At 37.7% G+C, this 24,746-nt stretch overlaps 1 protein-coding gene across 1 annotated transcript in view; it reads left to right on the top strand.

The window, feature by feature from the left end:
• The window catches only part of slc6a5 (solute carrier family 6 member 5), a 65,904-nt gene that overhangs the window by 26,957 nt on the left and 14,201 nt on the right, over window positions 1-24,746 (top strand). Inside the window, 6 exon segments of the mRNA XM_062033378.1 lie at window positions 1,881-2,015; window positions 2,136-2,239; window positions 5,607-5,731; window positions 9,565-9,677; window positions 16,788-16,919; window positions 21,014-21,113. Of these exon segments, the coding sequence (XP_061889362.1) occupies window positions 1,881-2,015; window positions 2,136-2,239; window positions 5,607-5,731; window positions 9,565-9,677; window positions 16,788-16,919; window positions 21,014-21,113 (709 nt within the window).

The following is a 24,746-nucleotide window of genomic DNA, read 5'->3' as shown; positions in this document are numbered from 1 at the left end:
CTATTATAGCTAATATAAACACTTACGTCATGTGATGCCTTCATTATAACACGTATACAAGACTTTTAAAGCCATTTTGATAGTAGGCTATTATAGCTAATATAGACACTTACGTCATGTGTTGTCTTCATTATAACACTTATATAAGACTTTTATAGTCATTTTGATAGTAGGCTATTATAGCTAATATAGACACTTACGTCATGTGTTGCCTTCATTATAACACTTATATAAGACTTTTAAAGTCATTTTGATCGTAGGCTATCATAGCTAATATAGACACTTACGTCATGTGCTGCCTTCATTATAACACTTATATAAGACTTAAATTAATTTTGATAGTAGACTATTATAGCTAATATAGACACTTACGTCATGTGTTGACTATTATAACACTTATATAAGAATTTTAAAGTCATTTTGATCGTAGGCTATCATAGCTAATATAGACACTTACGTCATGTGTTGTCTTCATTATAACACTTATATAATACTTTTAAAGTCATTTTGATACTAGGCTATCATAGCTAATATAGACACTTACGTCATGTGTTGCCTTCATTATAACACTTATATAAGACTTAAATTAATTTTGATAGTAGACTATTATAGCTAATATAGACACTTACGTCATGTGTTGACTTTATTATAACACTTATATAAGAATTTTAAAGTCATTTTGATCGTAGGCTATCATAGCTAATATAGACACTTACGTCATGTGCTGCCTTCATTATAATACTTATATTAGACTTTGAAAGTCATTTTGATAGTAGGCTATCATAGCTAATATAGACACTTACATCATGTGTTGCCTTCATTATAACACTTATATAAGACTTTGAAAGTCATTTTTATAGTAGGCTATCATAGCTAATATAGACACTTACGTCATGTGTTGCCTTCATTATAACACTTATATAAGACTTTTATAGTCATTTTGATAGTAGGCTATCATAGCTAATATAGACACTTACGTCATGTGTTGTCTTCATTATAACACTTATATAAGACTTTTAAAGTCATTTTGATAGTAGGCTATCATAGCTAATATAGACACTTACGTCATGTGTTGTCTTCATTATAACACTTATATAAGACTTTTAAAGTCATTTTGATAGTAGGATATCGTAGCTAATATAGACACTTACGTCATGTGTTGTCTTCATTATAACACTTATATAAGACTTTTAAAGTCATTTTGATAGTAGGCTATCGTAGCTAATATAGACACTTACGTCATGTGTTGTCTTCATTATAACACTTATACAAGACTTTTAAAGCCATTTTGATCGTAGGCTATCATAGCTAATATAGACACTTACGTCATGTGTTGCCTTCATTATAACACTTATATAAGACTTAAATTAATTTTGATAGTAGACTATTATAGCTAATATAGACACTTACATCATGTGTTGTCTTTATTATAACACTTATATAAGAATTTTAAAGTCATTTTGATCGTAGGCTATCATAGCTAATATAGACACTTACGTCATGTGTTGCCTTCATTATAACACTTATATAAGACTTTGAAAGTCATTTTTATAGTAGGCTATTATAGCTTATATAGACACTTACGTCATGTGTTACCTTCATTATAACACTTATACAAGACTTTTAAAGCCATTTTGATAGTAGGCTATTATAGCTAATATAGACACTTACATCATGTGTTGTCTTCATTATAACACTTATATAAGACTTTTATAGTCATTTTGATAGTAGGCTATTATAGCTAATATAGACACTTACGTCATGTGTATAATACCACAAATAATTGTTTACAAAAAAAAGAATACTGTCATGTTGTTTTGGTGCAACATTACACAGATTGTGGTTTTCATTCATCGTTTTTCTGTTTCTCCTTTTGAAAGGTGGTGTATTTTACAGCCACTTTCCCTTACGTGGTGCTGGTGATCCTGTTGATCCGAGGTGTGACGCTCCCGGGCGCAGGTGACGGCATTCTCTACTTCATCACACCAAAGTGGGAGAAACTCATGGACGGAAAGGTGCTTGATGCTGGAAGTAAAACAAAGTATTTTAACTGATGCTTTTACTCTTTACAAAGTGCAAAAAACCCCCATCAACAATGCTTTCCGCTCCCTAACCTGGAGTATCTTCTTCATTAGGTGTGGAAAGACGCAGCCACTCAGATCTTTTTTTCTTTGTCGGCTGCTTGGGGAGGCCTCATCACGCTCTCCTCCTACAATAAGTTTCACAATAACTGCTACAGGTAAGCACACAAAAAGGTAAAACCATGCCTCTGGCAAGTCAGGATTGTTAGGATGACTGAAGCCTCTTTTACAACACGTGGGTGCTCAGTGGTAAATCACTGTTTGTAAACTGAACGATTAACATTGACATGTAAACGTTAGCATTTTACCATGAATTAATTAACGTGGACCCCGACTTAAACAAGTTGAAAAACTTATTCGGGTGTTACCATTTAGTGGTCAATTGTACGGAATATGTACTGAACTGTGCAATCTACTAATAAAAGTTTCAATCAATCAATCAGTCAATCAAAGCATGTGTCACATAGCAAGTTTAATGACTCTTAACATGTACGCCTGTGAAAAATGGCGAAAAAAAGTTAGCAGGCTAATGTTAGCATGCTAACAGTTAGCACAAGCCACGAATCGAGTTATATGAGTCTGAGGTGTACGGCTGCGACATGGGCTAAAAAGGTTAGCATGCTAATGTTAGCATGCTAACATGCTAACAGAAGCATGCTAATAGTTAGCATGGTAGTAAAATGGTAGTAAAATTAGCAAAAAAAAAAAAGGTAGTTTGTGTCATGTACCAAGTTATATGACTCAGAGGTAATATATACTATTTTTGTATATATTATATATATCATATATTTATTTATACATTTATACCTGTATTATTCTTTCCATCCTTACACTTTCCATCCTTTGTAACTGAGCTATTGCTGATCACCGCACCGTCTCTTCTCAGTATTTGAATGGCAAATGTGAAAATAAAAATAAAAATAATCTAAAACTGGTGAAGTTAAATGGAAAATAACTTTAGTATAATCACTGGATACATATAACAATTTAATTATTTTTTTTTTCTTTTTCTTTTTTTTTTCTTTCCATGATGGCAGGGGAGGCACGGCCTCTAGTGACTGCACGCCACTGATATATATATATATATATATATATATTATATATTTATTTATACCTGCATCATCTTTTCCATCCTTACACTTTCCATCCTTTGTAACTGAGCTATTGTGTGGAACAATTTCCCTTGTGGATCAATAAAGTTTGTCTAAGTCTAAGTCTAAGTAAATGGTAGTAAAATTAGCAAAAAACCAACAACAGTTAGCTTGTTTCATGTACCAAGTTATGACTCTGAGGTAATATATATTTTGTATATATTATATATTCATTTATACATTTATACCTGCATTATCCTTTCCATCCTTACACTTTCCATCCTTTGTAACTGAGCTATTGTGTGGAACAATTTCCCTTGTGGCTCAATAAAGATTGTCTAAGTCTAAGTCTAAGTAAATGGTAGTAAAATTAGCAAAAAAAAACAAACAGTTAGTTTGTGTCATGTACCAAGTTATATCACTCTGAGGTAATATATATTATTTTTGTATTATTTATTTATTTATTTATACATTTATACCTGCATTATCCTTTCCATCCTTACACTTTCCATCTTTTGTAACTGAGCTATTTTGTGGAACAATTTCCCTTGTGGATCAATAAAGTTTGTCTAAGTAAATGGTAGTATAATCAGCAAAAAAAACAAAAACGGTTAGTTTGTGTCATGTACCAAGTTATATGACTCTGAGGTAATATATATTATTTTTGTATATATTATATATATTATATATTTATTTATACACTACCGTTCAAAAGTTTGGGCTCACATTGAAATGTCCTTATTTTTAAAGGAAAAGCACTGTACTTTTCAATGAAGATAACTTTAAACTAGTCTTAACTTTAAAGAAATACACTCTATACATTGCTAATGTGGTAAATGACTATTCTAGCTGCAAATGTCTGGTTTTTGGTGCAATATCTACATAGGTGTATAGAGGCCCATTTCCAGCAACTATCACTCCAGTGTTCTAATGGTACAATGTGTTTGCTCATTGGCGCAGAAGGCTAATTGATGATTAGAAAACCCTTGTGCAATCATGTTCACACATCTGAAAACAGTTTAGCTCGTTACAGAAGCTACAAAACTGACCTTCCTTTGAGCAGATTGAGTTTCTGGAGCATCACATTTGTGGGGTCAATTAAACGCTCAAAATGGCCAGAAAAAGAGAACTTTCATATGAAACTCGACAGTCTATTCTTGTTCTTAGAAATGAAGGCTATTCCACAAAATTGATTGGGTGACCCCAAACTTTTGAACGGTAGTGTACATTTATACCTGCATTATCCTTTCCATCCTTACACTTTCCATCCTTTGTAACTGAGCTATTTTGTGGAACAATTTCCCTTGTGGATCAATAAAGTTTGTCTAAGTCTAAGTAAATAGTAGTAAAATTAGCAAGAAAAAAAACAAAACGGTTAGTTTGTGTCATGTACCAAGTTATATGACTATGCAAACTTGGCAAAACAAGTTGGCATGCTAATGGTAGTGTCAGGTTCAAACACTGATGACATCTATTATACAAGACAAGAAGCAACGAATTAAACAGAGACAGAATTCAATTTGGACTCAATAGAGGAGAGACGCCTGGACACACTGTACTCTTGTACCGTGTCTCAGCACGCTCTGCCAAAAGATTGCACGCCTCTTTCTTTTATTTGGACCTTCCCTAACCACATAGCCATAGCCGTTTCTAAAGGACAAAGGTCGTAAACAGTTCACAGAAAAGGTCATAAACAGTTCACAGAAAAGGTCGTAAAAGAGTCCAAAAAGAGGTTCGTAAAACAGTTGAAAAAGGAGGTTCAGAAAGAGGTCGCCTGGCGGGGAGTCTGGTCCTGCTTCCTCTTCGCTTTTGTAGTACTTGGGTCAGACAATATCTTTCTGTTTGATTATAATACATGAAAGAAAACGGAACACCCCCCCTACACAGTGGAGTTTTACGAGCCTTCTTCTTGGTAGGTTTCAAAGACAGCTTTTGCTTCTCACCCGGGCACTCAATGTAACACAAAGTTTTTGTGATAACTTACAAACAATTATTCCATCATGCTAACAGTTAGCATGTGTCACATACCAAGTTATTTGACTAAAGTGTACGGCTGCGAAATTATATTTATAAGTGTAAAATGAGCATTCACACAAATAGTAAATCCAGTCATTGATATATATGTATTTTAAAATTCCTTATGTAAACACAATAGCATGTTATGAGGAAATCACTTAATTCCCGATTTAACTGTAAGGATTCAATATTTCTTTACCAATCATAGTGAGTCCTCTACATGCAGTTATGTCTATCTGCCACTAGAGGGTGCTGCTGTATCTGAAACCTGTATGTGGAGTTGGCTTGGGTGCTCTTTGCCACCTGGTACATGTAGCATGTTGTTAGTATTGCTGCCTGTTCTAAAAACTTACCACAAGTATTCATGTTTGTACTTCAACTCCAAATTAATCCATCTCTTCTCTTTCTTCCCCTGCAGGGACACTATTATAGTCACGTGCACCAACAGTGCCACCAGCATATTTGCGGGCTTTGTCATCTTTTCCGTCATCGGCTTCATGGCCAACGAGCTGAATGTGCCAATTGAAAAAGTGGCAGATGAAGGTAGGAAACCAAAGTCCTGTTTACTTAAAGGAAAACTTTTTTGGGGGGGGAATTGTGTCCATTATTCACAATGCTTATGTGAGACAAGAGCACATTCCGTATTTCCCGGTCTATAAGAGGACAATTTTAGAAGACAAAAAATATTTTTCCATATATTAGCTGCACCGGACTATAATTTGCAAATATATATATTGTAAAATAACTTATTTACACAGAACAATTATGTAAATGTTTATTTGCATGAGGTGGGTAGAGTAGCCAGGAATTGTACTCAAGTAAGAGTACTGTTACTTTAGAGATTTATTACTCAAGTAAAAGTAAGGAGTAGTCACCCAAATATTTACTTGAGTAAAAGTAAAAAGTATGTTGTGAAAAAACTACTCAAGTACTGAGTAACTGATGAGTAACCTGTTCGTTTAATGATGACGGCAACACATAATGCACAAAAACATAAAAATAGCAATGAGCAATCTCAGAGCCAGGAATATCTCTTAAGCAACTAAAACAATAATATATATTAAATAATAATACATTAACATAAAAAAAATTAAGGCAAATTGAGCCACTGTAACTTAACAGCACCATAGGCTGAGTAAGCAGATATTACAAAGGAAAATAACAAGTTAGCCTTGACGCAAACCATAAACTGATAGGTGTGGGCTGCACCTGGGAACACACTGTGCACTTCTGATTGGTGTTTCTATGCATGTGTGTGTGTGTGTGTGTGTGTGTGTGTGTGTGTGTATGTGAGAATGTGTCCCCACACAATGTACATTTAACAGTGATTCATAGCAGGGAAGCTAACATCAGCCTATGGTGACAGCCAAAATATCTACTAATGTTACTTACAGCGATGTGCTTCCTCAAATTTGACGTTGAGTTCATGTAAGCTTAAGCTTGTTGCCGCTGAAACTTTATGTGCAGTTAATCACGTGAGCGCCGGGCTCTGTTTGATTGGTGAAACGGAGTCAAACGTCACCAGTGACTGCATTTGATTGGTGAAACGCAGGCATGCGATAGATCCTACTTTGAAGGTCTGTCTGACAAACCAAAACAAACAAAGCGTGCATTAACAGGTCGATAAAAATCAGTAGCGAGTAGCGAGCTGAATGTAGATAAATGGAGCGGAGTAAAAGTAGCGTTTCTTCTCTATAAATGTACTCAAGTAAAAGTAAAAGTATGTTGCATTAAAACTACTCTTATTAGTACAATTCATCCCAAAAGTTACTCAAGTAGTTGTAACGGAGTAAATGTAGCGTGTTACTACCCACCTCTGCTTAAATGTTTCCAAACAGTGTCTATAACACGGCAGTAAAACGGCTGATCAAACAAAACAGAAGTCATCGTCATGGACCCACTAGCTGTGGAAGCTCGCTCTCCAATCAGCTAAACCGACGCAGTAACTCCACGGTGACGTTTTGGTGAATTTACGGAGGAATTTGTGAAATAAACAACACAAAAATAATGCCGTTGTAAGTTAATAATACTAACACAGACACTCACAAACGTGTTAGCATATTAGGTAATGCTAACGACGCTAGCTTCGTTCCATTACTATACCACGTACAAATATGCATGAAAATATTCCAACAGACATCACATGAGACGGTTTAGTTGGTAAGGATTGTTTTAGTTGTATTGTAAAACTTACAAACGTTGCTTGGATGAAGAATCCATGCGAGTAGAAACGCTATGGATAGTTAGAAGACGGAACGGCACTTGTACCTCCGGTTTAAAGCTTTGAACGGCAGGAAACACTGTTTTCAACCAGCAACACCTGCAGTGAGCGAACTTGTCCAAAACATGGCGCCATAGCACAAACAATAACACCCTTTCAGTGTCTTTGCATGTGTTTTATGAAAACTATTTGTATTAAAATCCATAAATAAGCCGCACGGTTCAAAGCATAGGGAAAAAGTAGCGGCGTATAGTCTGTAATTTACGGGATGTCTTTACTTTTTCTCTGCGGTGTGAATAGTAGAAAGCTGCTAGTAAGAGGCGGCTAACAATGCCAGTAATGCGGATTAATCTCTGTCACCTATTAAGCCCTCTTAAAACATCCAAAAAGTTCTAGAATTATTGTATGTGCATGCTGTAACCGTGGAGTAGCAGGCACATTCATAATGACATGTTATATTTACTGTATTTTGCCAAGTAGCGGCTTATAAAGTTGAGTTTTTTGTGTGATTTCTGATCATTTGTGAGGGCACTGATGTGACTTCTGTGAGTGCGTGCTTGTTAAAGTTGAGTTTTTTGTGTGATTTCTGATCATTTTTGAGGGCAACAATGTGACTTCTGTGCGTGCACGCTCGTACGCTCGTTAAAGTTAAGTGTTTTTTCGTGATTTTTGATCATTTGTGAGCGCACCGATGTGACTTCTGTGAATGCGTGCTTGTTAAAGTTAAGGTTGTTTTGTGATTTCTGATCATTTGTGAGGGCACCAATGTTACTTCTGTGCGTGCTCGTTAAAGTTAAGGGTTTTTTGTGATTTCTGATCATTTGTGAGGGCACCGATGTGACTTTTGTGCGTGCGTGCTTGTTAAAGTTAAGGTTGTTTTGTGATTTCTGATCATTTGTGAGGGCACCAATGTGACTTCTGTGCATGCTTGCTCGTTAAAGTTAAGGGTTTTTTGTGATTTCCGATCATTTGTGAGGGCACCGATGTAACTTCTGTGCGTGCGGGCGCTTTAAAGTTAAGGTTTTTTTGTGTGATTTCTGATCATTTGTGAGGGCACCGATGTGACTTTCTGTAGTCAGGAATTTATGATAAATATATTGTAAATTATATTTTTCATGACGTTTTCCCCCATGCCACTAATTCTTACTGTGGCTCTGGCGCGGTTGCACATGCGTCATGTGCGTGCATGTGTTTAAGGGTGTGCCAAGTCGACCGTGTAGAAACGGACAAACTAGGTACCGGCACACTTTGTATTTTTGCTTAATTGTGGGGAAAGAAAATCAAACCAAAATAAGCAACCACACATTTAAAACAAGCCCAAACCCTGCAGCTAACGCTATTTCAGTCAACAACAGAATAGAGATCACGTTTTGTGTTTGGTATCGCTAATCAATGCAGCCATTGATGATCCGCAACCCTATCGTTTTTTGAACCTGAATATACGGAGGATGAGCTACAAGTTTTAGTAGCTGGGTGCTAAGCAGATCCAAATATAGTGAAACACTAAGCTATCATGTCACACTAATGTCCTCACTGGGATGCCGACTGATGGGATGGTTGTATCTTTCAGCACACGACTTCCCCGTTTAGCTGGTGAATTCAGCATAATAGAGGTAAAAAAAATACTGCGCGCAAACAAACATCTTGCCACGTGTTCCTAGCAATGCCTTAAGGTCTAATTTGAGAGCCAGCACATTCATGTTGTGCATATTTTTAGTTAGCAGCATGTGGAATTTCTACGTTACAACCTTGTCCAAACTCAAAGGCGATTCCTCTTTAAATGTCGGTAGTAGTTTGAAGTGCTGTGAGCACGCCGCTGTGTCACTACGCCAGAAAAGTAGTTCCTCACTTACAATAACAACGTCATTATGAATTGGTTAATATGCAGGCCACGGCATGTAATTGGACCGTTGTTTGCAGTTTTAGGATGTTTTGGAGTTATTTATGGACAAAATAGTAGAATCCCCATCACCTGCATTGTTAGCCGCCTCTAACTATTGTTTTTTCTCTATTTAGAATGTACAGAAAAAATGTTTTGTCTCAAACAAATATTGTGAATAGTGGGCGAAATTATTTTAAAGAAGTGGTTTTCCTTTAAACATTCATGGACAATACTCACTGTGTGTGTGTGTGTGTGTGTGTGTGTGTGTCTTAGGTCCTGGTATAGCATTTGTGGTGTATCCGGAGGCTCTGACCAGACTTCCCCTGTCTCCTTTCTGGGCTATCATCTTCTTTCTCATGCTTCTCACTCTGGGCCTGGATACCATGGTAACCATTAGCCCTTCTGTGTTTCTCTTACCCTGCATGGGCTCAAGTGTGGTTATAAGATGGGAGAGGTTGCTATTACCCAAGGCAAACATATATTTTGCCTTTCGAAAGAAGCCTTCCTTAGTCTCGAACTCTTGCATAGCATGCATTTTTCATTAGCTCGGCTATTTGGGCTCTTTGGGACCCATTGAGTATAAAAACAAAATAAGAAAGTTGAAAGTTGCCATCTGAACTTTTGGATGTGTTTTTCAGCATTGGCGTTGTTAGGCCTATTTTAGGGGGGCTCAAGCCCCCCTAAAATGTTCTTAAGCCCCCCTAAATAATTTGGTGTTAAAAAAATAAATAAATAAAAAATCTTTTTTTTTTTTTTTTACAAATACATGCCGACATATTCATTATAAAGTGGCCCGAATATGAGTTTAAATAAATAATCATATAACCTGTCATTATTCACTGAGTTTCCCCTCACTTCATAGTGTAAGGTAGAGAGCCCCTTTAGTGCCAATCCATTCCACTTGTTCATATAGAAAATGCCCACATCACTCAAAATCCAGTCCGCATTTTCTCTGCGACTTTGCTTGCGGTCCTGCAGGTGTACGAAGCACATTAGCACGCAGCACTGCAGAACAAGAACCTTGTGTCTGCAATTGTAAATAATTTAGTTTTTAAGTTTTGTGTTTCTTGTAGAATCTATATAAAGTAATATACATTAGCCTATTGTTAAAATAATGAAAACAACATTATTAAATATATTTGTTTTATTGTATTGTTACATTAATAGCTGTTGTATTATTATAGGATGGCTTGTTAAACATTTCATAGGATTTTCAGAGGGTGAAAAAACCAAGACATTTAATATAAAATGTAAAATGAATAAATACATAAAAAGAAAAAGAAAAAAAATGGTTAAAAGCCATCATCAGCATTTAATTTCGTCCCGTGCATTTTTTTTTACCGTCCCCGGGACGACAGGACTACGTTAGTCTCAAGGCCTGGAAGTTACATTTTATTGTTTGCATTATTTGTTTCAGCATTGCACTTTGAAGATGGTCCCTCAGCTCTTTGACAGCTTTCACTTCAAGTTCATATATGAGTCAAGGCAGGTGGCCAAATACTTTTGGCAATATAGTGTATGTGTATGCTAGGTTGTGGGAGGTTGAAGGGTAAAACAGACAGATACTGTTTGAAACTAGTGGACAATAAGGACGACTTTGATGGTGTTTCTTTCTGTAAATATAATTAATTATTACTGATATTAGTCTTAATTAAAGCCCAACTTAGGAACTTTCAGTGTTGGTTGAGTCTGGCGGCGCCAGTGGACAAAAGCGGTAGTGTTTTGCCTAAATCAGGGGTGTCCAAAGTGCGGCCCGGGGGCCATTTGCGGCCCGCAGCTAATTGTTTACCGGCCCGCCACACATTCTGGAAATACTATTGTAAAAATAAAAAAGAACATTAAAAAAAAGTGGAATGAGGTGAAATCTAACGAGAAAAAGTTGCAATGTTGACACAAAAGCTGCCATTTTTCTTTTTTTGCCATTGCTCAAAAAAAAAAATAATGACAAAAAAATCCACGTTATAATGAATTATTTTCAGGGCTCCAATTACTTCAAAGATTTCACTTTAAAATGTTTTATGTGGTAAATATTGCATATATTGTGTAGTAGCCATATAAAAACATCAAAGTTTTCTTTCACAAACGCGCATAAAACAAACAAAATATGTGTTCCAGCATAAAATCGACAGATATATCTGAAGTTGATCTCGTAATTTAAGTGTTGAAAGTAAAAGAAAAACTTAATAAAAATGTATCACTTTATGAGTGGGGCACCTTTTGGATCCCAAATAAATTTAGTGATTTCTTATTTATCTTTTCACTGTGATTACTCAAAAATATGAAAGAATTAAAATCAATGGTGTCCTGCATTATTGATCTTTTAGGGCTATAATGACTAAATACTGCATATTTCAGTTTTACTATAAAAAAACTAAGTTGTTTTTGACAGAAAAGCCATAAAACATTTTTTAAAATTTGTATTACTTTATATCAACTTGAAGTTGATATAGAGATTTACTGTAAGCGTTAAATAATAAAATAATAATAATAATCAGACTTATTTTTAACATTTTAATGACTGAGACCCTTTATGGTCCCCGGGACCCCTAAAGGTAAAATAAATTAAAAAATCCATATATTTTGTTATGGTTTGAAAATGAAAAATATCAAAATGGCCCCCACATGCTTTAATTTTTCCGTGTGCGGCCCTCAGTGGAAAAAGTTTGGACACCCCTGGCCTGGAAGACCAAATTTCCCATGAGGACAAGCGCATAGCGTCGTAAATTGACTGAAACTACTGTCACGTACGTAGAAACTGACACGATAATCTCACAATGATTTATTATTACAGAAAGAACCTACATATTTTACTCAAAATTTATATTCGCGGTTTGCAGTCATCGCATTGTTTGTTTCTTCAAACAGTACTTTTGAGTTGGTTGCGTGGCTGGTGGTGTCAGTGCGGAACTGCGAAATATCAAGCTGCTGGCTATTTATTGCTACCACGCAAATTTACGATATCATTTTGATTTGAGCATCGCAAGGTACTTAGTAGTTCAGCAGGAACAGAGCCAATGCAGTATCGGTCTGAAATTCCTCGTCTTAGAGCTCACGCTAGCGAGTGAAAGCGAGGACAATGTTGATCCTTGACTGTCCTTTTATCCGGGTAGCCTCGCTTTTTTTTTTTTTTTGTCTCCTCAGACGAAACTTTCAGTTTTTTTGTTGTTTTGCAGCTTCAGCTATGATAGCAGTAATTGCACGTACGTGATTGCACCAACTTCCGTCTTTTTAACGGATGGGAAAAGAGGGAGAGACGTATGCCGTAAATCAGTCTGCACATTTGTAGTTTTTTGCGTGGCAGGGTTCCTTCCACCCTCCTCAAATTTGGTTAGTGCCAGTGAAAGCGATACAGACCCACTCACTCTAGTTGTAAGTCCATGTATCATCCCAAATGTTATGAACATATTTTATGAAGGTCGAAAAGTTACTTAGTGCCGCTTTCCAGTAATGAGTATGCACTTTTACTGCCATCTGGTGTCTGTCAGGTATAAAACAAGTAAAACATCAATACAGTATTTGTTTTCCAATTTTTGTTGAGATCCTGTGCTTTTTTTTTAGGTTGAGGGTCCTTAACACATTGATAACAAATAGATCAAATTACCAGTTGATTAAATGTTACTGAAAAAACCCCTCACCCTTTCTGAAAAAACTGCCACAAATTCAGGGATTTAGGCCGCAACAGCCCGCAAAATCCTGGAAGGCCTGCTCAGTGCCTTTTTGCAAGGTTGCTGAGAACGCAGTCAAAAGGTGTGACACAGTCACCAATGACAGCCGGTTGTGTCCAACCTGGACGATCATACATTATGTGTGACGTGAATGCGGTTTCCATAGGTAATCTTGTGAGGTAGAGGACATTGAATGCAGGATTCGGCTGACGAAAAGCAAGTCATACGAATAATAACCCTAACAGAATCCAAGTCGTCTGCAGAGCTTCTGGCTGAAGCTCGAGAGCCTAACTTGAATCCCCCAAAGTCTGTAGCTGAAGATACCCTTCACATCATGTTCTGCCCCCAAAGGACTTACTGAAAAGAGAACTTTGTCCCCAGGCCTGGGCAAGACTGCAGAAATGACAGGTGGAAATGAACCTAGCGCCAGCATCCGTCTTTTGAAACGATCCAAGGAACAGAACTGAAGTCCTCTGAGACAACAGCAGACCCGAACTGGACTGTACTGTCACCAACAGATTTCCAGACCGTGTGAATAGGTTGCCATGGTAACGAGTTTGAACTCACATGTGATGGATAGCTTACCAACCCACACAAGACATAACAGATCTGTTAATTTGCTTGACACAACCCGTGGAGGTTGAACCCCTCTCAGCTCTGTAGTCCACCTCTGACGCAAGAGGATGTCTTGATGCCTGACCTATCCTGGGGGCATGGACATGTGACTTTGCTGTGTGAGACCAGGACATCCAGCCCCTGGTGGTCAAGTAGAAAGTAGGGAACTAGCGTACGGCTGCACAGAAGGCAGACCGGACACACACTTTGGCGTGTTTGTTCTTGCTACCAAGTGGGTTCCACATGCTGTGAATGCATCCTAGAGTGAAAATACTCAGTGTTTCAATTAGCGCCGGTCCCAAAGTTTTGCGACAAGGCTCTCTCTGCGTCAGTATTTACAATCCTCGTATTTGCTCCACTCGGCTGCAGCAGTGCTACATGCTGCACACATTGACCCAATTAACATAATTAGCCGTTCCTGCAGCGCTCGGGGACTGATTTTTGGATGAAGTGCTTTGCAGCTCCCCAAGTAGCAGAGGAGGGGGTCCCCGTCTGTGTGATTGGAGTGAAGGAAACTAAGTCGACCCGAAGGTTTTGGAAAAAAAACAGGACAGAACTTCCGCTGAGAGGAATGGTTTCCACTTTTCACATTTACAAAGTGAAAGTGGGATAGGGATGTGATGAACTCCTTTACGTTTTGCTCCAACAAGGGTTATGAGGCGCGTTTACTTGTGCAAAGCTGGGCAGCCAATCAACATCTAATTGTCCTTCAATAAGCACAAAAGTTTGATATTTCCTTGTAATTTAGTGAACTCAGTTACAAAAGGTAAACATGGTAGGAGCTAGCAGCTACAAAACAGCTAAGCACAGAATAGCGCACACGCTAGACATACCTAATAAGTGTGTGGAAGTTGCCCTCCCGTGGGTCCTCCAGACCACCAAGCATTGCCATGAGAGCCCGTTTCAGAGTTACAATATAGTTTTATATTTTTATACAATGTCCGCAGGTTGCTTTCCAGCAATCGTCTATATGTCTCTGACAGGCACGCTCTTGCTCTCACGCCAGCTCCAACAATGTCTCTCCTCCCGGCTGGCTGCTTAAACAGAGCGACAGGTGATTAGATAATAAGGCCCACCTGGGCCATCTACGCACCTGTCTCTGACTTCGAGGCCGGTCCTGGCGCACCCCGTTCCGCTGCAGGTCCGCAGGCCACGCCCCCTCCACAAAGTGTCTTTAATTGAACAATATTGCAGTCTAAAATGGAACATTTGTCAATATAAAAAAGTATCAAATAATAGGGGTGTTAAAAAAAAGATTTTCGAATGATTTGCGATTCTTATTTGTAACGATTCTTAATCGATTTAAAAAACCCTCCATCAAAAATCGATTTTTAACCGATTGTAATCTGTCCTGTCCAGCCACTTTATTAAATGTTTGGTTGGAATTTTATTAAACAAAACCAATTTTCTCTTAAGTAGTATAACATTTATCAGAGCTGTTATCTATTTTATGGAGAAATATAGCACCCAATGGTTTTAAAAAAAGTATAGCTTTTGAATCGCGAATTGATTCCGAATTGAATCGTTACACCCAAGAATTTAATTGTGTGGTGCTTTAAAGATTCACAGCCCTATCAAATATTTATTGTCAGGTTCAAACACTGATGACATCTATTAAACGAGACAAGAAGCAAGGAATTAAACAGACAGATTTAAATTTGGCTCAATTTGAGGAGAAACGTCTGGGCTGTACTCTTGCACAGTCTCCAGCACGCTCTGGCGAAAGATTGTACGCCACCCCTTTATTATTTGGACTTTCCCTGTTTACATAACAACAGCTGTTTCTAAAGGAATGTGGGGTATGTAAACAACCATTGTTTTCGGTCACATTAACACAAAAGAAAAAGATGCCTCGGGCTTGGACTGGTCCTGGATCGAGCTTGGGCAGGTCTTGGATCAAAATAGATAACCCCTCCCGCCTCCTTCCATCGTATACAGCGGAATTTTCCAAGCCTTTGGCTTGGTGCAACAAAGACAGCCTCTTGTCTGTTCACTGGGAACTCAGAACGGAAAGTTTTTTGATAATTTACATACAATTTTTCTGACAACTATAGTCGCATATTACTAAAACACACAAAGTCTCAAAGGCAGAAGCGTATCAGAAAGTATCCAGTAACAAACGTGTCCGCATCATTTAATTGACTCATCAATTACATTTAAGGACAGCATAAGTCCATTCCAGACAGTTAATAATAAATACAGTTAGTTATTTTATACCTACTACTGCTCAGTGGCCTTGTGGTTAAGAGTGTATGCCCTGAGATCGGTAGGTCGTGAGTTCAAACCCCGGCTGAGTCTTACCAAAGACTATAAAAATGGGACCAATTACCTCCCTGCTTGGCACTCAGCATCAAGGGTTGGAATGGGGGGTTAAATCACCGCTGCTGCTCACTGCTCCCCTCACCTCCCAGGGAGTGGAACAAGGGGATGGGTCAAATGGATAGAGCAATTTCACCACACCTGGTATTTTAACTTACCTTAACTGAGTAATTTCACTTCATCAAACCATTTTTTTTTTTTACCGTTACTGCTGTTATCTTATCGGATCAATATGGGCATGGTCAATGTTCATGAGTCAAATATTAGTATCGTATCAGCAGTGAAAAAAGTTGTCTCTGGTACACCCTTAGTTCCTGGGATAGATCTAAAGTTCCCAGCGCCCACAATCACCTTCTATGTCTCTGGAAGGAACACGGCCACCTTCACATGTTGGGGAAAAGAAGCAGCAAGGACACAAATCAACAAGAAGACCAAATTAGGATGTTACTTTGTTTAGGCAGTGGCAGCGGCTCGGAGGAAGCATTTTGACTGTAATCGACTTGGGATGTTGACAGGAAATTAGTTTTGGGAGCTCAGGAAGAGAGAGAGGAGAGGAGGCGGATAGATTGGTGCCACGCGGTTCTTTTTTTAGCGCTCACGCACACAAAAAGCCACCTCTGTCATTGGCCTCTTTGTATATTCAAGGTCCCAAGCCTCTTATTTACCATCTTGAGGTATTTACTAATCTCCTGTCAGGTTCTCACTCTCGGTTGCAGCCTGAATCATTCAAATCAATGATTTTTCCTACTCCAGATTGGAGTATATATATTCAGTTTGTTTAGCAAATAAATGGAAATATATTGAAATGTGATGCAGAATTGCAACATCAGCAGCACCTCTGATTAAAGCAGTGTATATTTTGCACTAATCCACATGATTTATTCCTTCCTTTCTCAGTTTGCAACCATCGAGACCATCGTCACCTCGGTGTCGGATGAGTTCCCCAAATACTTGAGGACGCACAAGCCGCTCTTCACCCTGGTCTGCTGTTTGGCCTTCTTCATCCTGGGCTTCCCCATGATCACAGAGGTATGATGCTCCTCAGACACACCAGGGGCCTCATGTATTAAGAATTATGTGGATTTCCTACTAAAATCCAGAAAACCCTGTATGCAGGAAAATGTTTTGATGTATTAAAGTGTGTGCGCGGACTAATCCAAGCTAGGGTTGTACGGTATACCGGTATTAGTATAGTACCGCGATACTAACGAATCATATTCTGTACTATACCACCTCTAAAAAGTACCGGTCCCCCAGCGCCCTCCGTCATCACGTTGTGTCATTGCTGGTTTACGGGCAGACGAGCATGTTCGGCAGCGCCGAATCACAGAGTACTTACAAGCAGACAATGTGTGTAGACAGAAAAGGGGGAATGGACGCATTTTGGCTTACAAATCAACAACAATAACAATAAAGCTATAACACTGAAACGCCCACCTGAAGAGGCGCCCTAAGACATGGCTAGCTAGCTAGCGGCTAATGTCCAGCCGTAGTCGGCAGTGTTTTAGCTACTTCTAAATCACTAATCCTTGCCTCCATGGCGACAAATAAAGTAAGTTTCTTACAAGTATCATCCCTGCAGGACGAGGAATAGCTAAACATGCTTTACTACACACCGTAGCTCACCGGCATCAACATGTAAACAAACGCCATTGGTGGATCTACATTTAACATCTAGTGTAATGATACCAAGTACAGGAGCGTATCTAGTCGATAGTATTATGATTACGTCGATATTTTTTGGCATCACGTCTTCTTTCGTTTTTTCAAAATGTATATTATGTTTATAAACATGAGGACTTTGAATATGACCAATATATGATCCTGTAACGACTTGGTATCTGATTGATACCCAAATTTGTGGTATCATCCAAAACAAATGTAAAGCATCCAAACGACAGAATAATAAATGATTATTACATTTTAACAGAAGTGTAGATAGAACATGTTAAAAGAGAAAGTAAGCAGATATTAACAGTAAATGAACAAGTAGATTAATAATTCATTTTCTACCACTTGTCCTTAATAATTTTGACAAAATAATAAAATGGAAAATGACACAATATGTTACTGCATATGTCAGCAGAATAAATTAGGAGCCTTTGTTTGCTTAGTTACTAATAAAAGACAAGTTGTCTAGTATGTTCACTATTTTATTTAAAGACAAACTTGCAATAAGAAAAATATGTTTAATGTACCCTAAGATTTTTTTTAATTTTAAATAATGCCAATATGCCATTTTTTGTGGTCCCCTTTATTTAGAAAAGTATTGAAAAGTACCGAAATGTATCGAAATAATTTTGGTACCGGTACCGAAATATTGGTATCGGGACAACACTAATCCAAGCACAGAATTCAGTAGCAGTCAATAGGAGGGGTCTGATTGTAGTGTTTCGCGATTGTGAGCCTTTTAATGCTGTGTGCTTCAAGAACTGGCTGAAAATCAAAAAGAAATGGTCAGACATCAGGAAGAAGGTGAAGAAGAAGATTGATGTGCATGATCAAAACAGGCGGGGAGACCGGAGATAAAGTAGTGCTGTAAGTGTTTGAAAAGGTAGTCGCTGCAATGATACGTACAACTTTAGAAGAGGTGGGTGACTGATTACCCCCAATATAAATATAAGTTGTGTAATTTACGACAACATGTGCTCATACGTAGCCTGCTCACAGCCAGATTAGAGTTTCATGTGAGAATGATGTACGATTTGGTCTTTTTAAATGTAAACATGCCAACATATCGAAAAGGATACGGAAGACTTTGACTCTTAATTGATTACCGTATTTTCCGGAATATAAGGAGCACTTAAAATCCTTTTTTTCCCTCAAAACTGGACAGTGCTTTAATGTACGGAATAATTGTGGTTTTGCTTACCGACCTCGAAGCAATTTTATTTGGTGTATTGATAAGTGTGGCCAGTAGATGGCAATCAAACATAAGCGATACGTGTAGACTGCAACATGACTCAAGTAAACAACACCGACATTTTATATGTTCCATTGACAATATAGAACATTACACATGGCACTCACAAATCTATCAAAATGTTTTAGTACGACTTTGGTAAGCTATGAAGCCGCACCACTTGATGGATTGTCGGCGCATTAAACAGACTAGTATTATTATGGTGTGTGTATAAGTAATATTATGCAAAAGCAACTTTTCTTACCTTCCGGTGAGAGAGGAAGTGTTTTCAATTTAGAAAAAAAAAAAAAATAATATGACTCCTTTGATGCGCCCTTTATATATGGGAAAAGATAAAAAATAGACCATTCATCGGCAGTGTGCCTTATAATCCGGTGTACCCTATGGTACGGAAAATATGGTACTCAATTTATTATTACAAAGCAGGGGAGCTTCTTGCGGTCGCAGCCACGTGACACAAAGTCGGGCCAATCCTCCACCGTCTCCGGTGCCATTATTGTGCCGCAACCACTGACTGCTGCTGTCCGCCCGACTGGCCAAGCTGATGTTGGAGTCACAGCAACACTTTGTGACAGCAACAGGTGGCAAAATGATATCCTACATAAATTATGGGATATTCCCAGAAATATGGATATGAATATAAAGCATTAAATTGACTGGCGAAAAAGAGAATTGTGTGTCCTTTGTTGACATCAAGGAATGGCGAAGCCTGAACAGCCACCTCTGTGCGTCGCCAAAGTATCCTCAGCTTTTGCCGTGAAATAGGTCGTACTCCATATATATGTGCGAACGCAGGCTTAAAGGCCTACTGAAATAATTTTTTTTTATTTAAACGGGGATAGCCGATCCATTCTATGTGTCATACTTGATCATTTCTTCATATTACCATATTTTTGCTGAAAGGTTTTAATAGAGAACATCGACGATAAAGTTCGCAACTTTTGATCGCTGATAAAAAAAGCCTCGCCTGTACCGGAAGTAGCGTGACGTCACAGGCTGAAGGGCTCCTCACATTTCCCCATTGTTTACACCAGCAGCGAGAGCGATTCGGACCGAGAAAGCGACGATTACCCCATTAATTTGAGCGAGGATGAAAGATTTGTGGATGAGGAACGTGAGAGTGAAGGACTAGAGTGCAGTGCAGGACGTATCTTTTTTCGCTCTGACCGTAACTTAGGTACAAGGGTTCATTGGAATCCACACGTTCTCCTTTTTCTATTGTGGATCACGGATTTGTATTTTAAACCACCTCGGATACTATATCCTCTTGAAAATGAGAGTCGAGAACGCGAAATAGACATTCACAGTGACTTTTATCTCCACGACAATACATCGGCGAAGCTCTTTAGCTACGGAGCTAACGTGATAGCATCGTGCTTAAAGGCAGATAGAAACAAAATAAATAAACCCCTGACTGGAAGGATAGACAGAAAATCAACAATACTATTAAACCATGGACCTGTAACTACACGGTTAATGCTTTCCAGCTTGGCGAAGCTTAACAATGCTGTTGCTAACGACGCCATTGAAGCTAACTTAGCAACGGGACCTCACAGAGCTATGATAAAAACATTAGCGCTCCACCTACGCCAGCCAGCCCTCATCTGCTCATCAACACCCGTGCTCACCTGCGTTCCAGCGATCGACGGAAGGACGAAGGACTTCACCAAATCATCCGTGCGGTCGGCGGCTAGCGTCGGATAGCGCGTCTGCTATCCAAGTCAAAGTCCTCCTGGTTGTGTTGCTACAGCCAGCCGCTAATACACCGATCCCACCTACAGCTTTCTTCTTTGCAGTCTTCATTGTTCATTAAACAAATTCCAAAAGATTCACCAACACAGATGTCCAGAATACTGTGGAATTTTGAGATGAAAACAGAGCTTTTTTGTATTGGATTCAATGGGGTACCTATACTTCCGTTTCAACGATTGACGTCATCATATATAGACGTTTTCAACCGGAAGTTTAGCGGGAAATTTAAAATTGCACTTTATAAGTTAACCCGGCCGTATTGGCATGTGTTGCAATGTTAAGATTTCATCATTGATGTATAAACTATCAGACTGCGTGGTCGGTAGTAGTGGGTTTCGGTAGGCCTTTAATACATGAGGCCCCGGTGTACAGAAAGCAGTGGTTGATTGAAATTGTGTCATTTCTCTTTCTATTACGCTGTAATAATGTTTTTGTGTGTGTGTGGTAGAGTGGCATGTACATGCTACAGTTGGTGGACACTTACGCAGCCTCCTACTCTTTGGTCATCATTGCCATTTTCGAGCTGGTGGGCATCTCTTACCTCTATGGTGAGTATAAAGCAGCTTTTTGACAAATGATTTATTATAATTAAAATTATTTTGAATGCGACCTTTTATAATTCAAGCACAGATCTATAGGGTTCAAGCATTGTCAGAACATATGTACTGAAAACTAGGTATGTGTGTTATATTAAGAAAAAAGGATTTACATTAAACCAATAATATCAAATAGACTTAGACTTCCGTTTATTGTCATTCAAATTAGAACTTTACAGTACAGATAAGAGCCAAATTTCGTTGCATTAGCTCGTTGTCGTGCAGGATAAAAGAGCAATAAGGTGCAGATATGAATAGATTTACTGTACAGATAAATATATTGCACTTTTGCATATGCATCCACGTTTAGGGATGTACAGTATGTTATATTGTCTTTATAGTCCAGCCAGTTAATCCATTTTTGGGGGGGATTGAGGGGATTATTATGATGCAATATAGAAAAATATTAAACATTCTCAAGTGTTGCATCATTTTGATCTTATAGCGCCAAATATAATAGTATAATGTATAGTGTAAGTATAATGCATATGTTCCTTTTTGACTGCACTTAAATGTAGAGTATATGTAGAATATATTTATATTATTTATGTATTATATATTATATTTATAATATATACATTATATTATTTATTATTATTGTTTATTGTGAGCGAACTGTGGTGCTGAATATCCCCCAGGGATCAATAAAGTACTTTCTATTCTATTCTATTCCACACTGTAAAAAAAATAAAATCCTATTTTATGGTTAATTTACTAAAAATTTCTACTGTAATTTTTCTATTTGTTTTAAATAGTTTATAAAACGGTAGAATTGAAGACTTTATCTGTAAATAAACAATCAGCCTGTTATTTTAAGTAATATGCCAGTAATGACAAACTATGTATACTTCTATTTTTTTACAGAAAAATACCAAATTAATTATACATAGCATTTTCTGTTTTCTTAAATTACTTTCAAATTCATGTAAAATTACAGTAATTATCTTTCATTAAATATGTAGCTTGTTATATAAAAGTCTATGTCCATACTAACAATCAGGGGTGTCAAACTCAAATTCTAACATCGTTCAGACCCAGTCACAAGATATGTGCGGCTTCTGTACGTACACACGAGCGAATGCAACGCATGCTTCATCAACAGCGATACAGGTTACACTGAGGGTGCCAGTATAAAAAACTTTAACACTGTTAGAAATATACGCCACACTGTGAATCCACACCAAACAAGAATGACAAACACATTTCGGGAGAACATCCGCACCGTAACACAACATAAACACAACAGAACAAATACCCAGAATCCTTTGCAGAACTAACTCTTCCGAGACGCTACAAAATACACCCCCGCTACCACCAAACCTCCCCCCCCACACACACACCTTGTAGCGTTTGTATTAAAAAAAAATCTGTAAAATAATGGTATTTTTCTGTGGAACTGCCAGCATTGTCAATTCATTAAAGGTGTTTGGTCGTAATAATTTGGAAAAACTCAGTAGAATAAAGGTATTTTTCTGCAGAACTGTTTGCATCGTCACTTTATTAAAGGTGGTTGATCATAATAATTTAGTAAAAATCTGTAAAATTACGATATTTTTCCGCAAAACGTTTCATGAAAATTTATGTAAATATAATGTTTTTGATCATTATTTGGTTTACAATGTTTTACTTTAATTTTATGGTTTTCGTTTGGCAGCCGTAGCTGCCAGTAGATGACCGTTTTTTTACAGAATTTTTTTTACAGTGTATAATAATAATAATAATAATAAATATTCATCTTGTTTACTATTTGGCTCATTGACCAGAGTTGCGCGTTTCATATTCCTTTGTGCACAGCTGTTTAAAAAAACAACAACAAATTATTTGCTAACTATTCATTTTATTTACAGGTCAAATGTAAGGACTTTAAAAAAAAAAAGCAAATGGCGGATGCCACACACTTACTTAGGGGCAGTGTTCAGAATTACGGGGTTATGTACTAACGGCATTACTTTTACTAGTTACAAGTAATCTAATTATTTACTGTTATGTACGTTACGTCGTTACCGATGCGTTTGATGTAACATAGCACGCTAATTTTGATGCGGTTTTATGTCAAGATGACAGCGTCCGGAGCACGGCGAGTAATAAAAGCAACCACCAGCACCTCACTAAAATGAACTGGATATCAAATAGTAAGAGGCAACATCACACAGCAAACAACACACAACACGCAAACACAATCCTACACACACTACTACTACGACGTGAGAATAATGAACATCAAATGAATCATTGAGGTGACAAGCTTGCAATTGTACAATACCCCGTCTGGGGACAAGGAGACTACAGCACATCTCCTTATTAACCGGAGGTAACACAATCCAGGGAAAAGATCCAACAGAGCTGCCGCCTCACAACAGCTAACAAACACAGCTGAGCTGATGGCGGCTCGGTTTGTCTCCCCTGCTGACGTCACACGGCAAAAGGCCTCCGTTTTATAAAAAGGCACACACTCTGCTCTCATGAAACATCTTTCAACTGCATATGCCAGTATCATTTTTTTTACTTATACAATATTTACTTTCCTTAGTAATTAATTATATTTATTAAAGACTAATTCCGTTACTAATTCTATTACGTCTTGAAAAAGTACTTTTTAAAGGTAATTTTCCAAACACTGCGTAGAGTTCATTTACCCATCACTAGTGTGATTCGAAAAACACTGGCAATAACGGTAAAAAATAACCCAAAACATGTTAATAATAATTAATGTATTATTATTAATGTATTACAGTTTTGATATCAGTGGTGCCAATGACAGTTAGTCACAACAAGAGCATGACAGGGAAGTTAAACTCATGTTTCGATATTATATCCGATACAGTTTACTTGTGCACAGCTGGACAGCCAGTTAATATCGAAATGTTTTGATTGATTGATTGAAACTTTTATTAGTAGATTGCACAGTACAGTACATATTCCGTACAATTGACCTCTAAATGGTAACTCCCAAATAAGTTTTTCAACTTGTTTAAGTCGGGTTCCACGTAAATCAATTCATGGTAGAATGTCCTCCAATAAACACACAAGGTTGGTCTTTTCTAGATAGCAGCTACACAGCAGCTAAGCACACAATAGCAGGCGAGCTAGACATACGTAATACTGTGAGTGTGAACAATATAGCCATCTAAAAAGAGCACATTTGTCAATATAAACAAGTATCAAATTGTACAGTTGAATATTACTTACACAAACAAAGTCTCCAAGGCAGAAATGTATTAGAAAATGTCCAGTAACAAACGGGTCCACATCATTCAATTCACTGCATCACTTAGTGAATTGTTGTAACCACGAGGTGTTGCCAAAAAAACAAATTACCACTACATATACAGTCGCGATCAAAAGTTTACATACACTTGTAAAGAACATAATGTCGTGGCTGTCTTAAGTTTCCAATCATTTCTACAACTCTTATTTTTTTGTGATACTGATTGGAGCACATACTTGTTGGTCACAAAAAACATTCATGAAGTTTGGTTCTTTTATGAATTTATTATGGGTCTAATGTGACCAAATCTGTTGAGTCAAAAGTATACATACAGCAATGTTAATATTTGGTTACATGTCTTTTGGCAAGTTTCACTG

Source organism: Entelurus aequoreus, linkage group LG02, assembly GCF_033978785.1.
Source record: "Entelurus aequoreus isolate RoL-2023_Sb linkage group LG02, RoL_Eaeq_v1.1, whole genome shotgun sequence".
Taxonomy (NCBI): Eukaryota; Metazoa; Chordata; class Actinopteri; order Syngnathiformes; family Syngnathidae; genus Entelurus; species Entelurus aequoreus.
The sequence above is the reverse complement of the archived record's forward strand: the minus strand, read 5'-3'. Positions and strand labels throughout refer to the sequence as shown.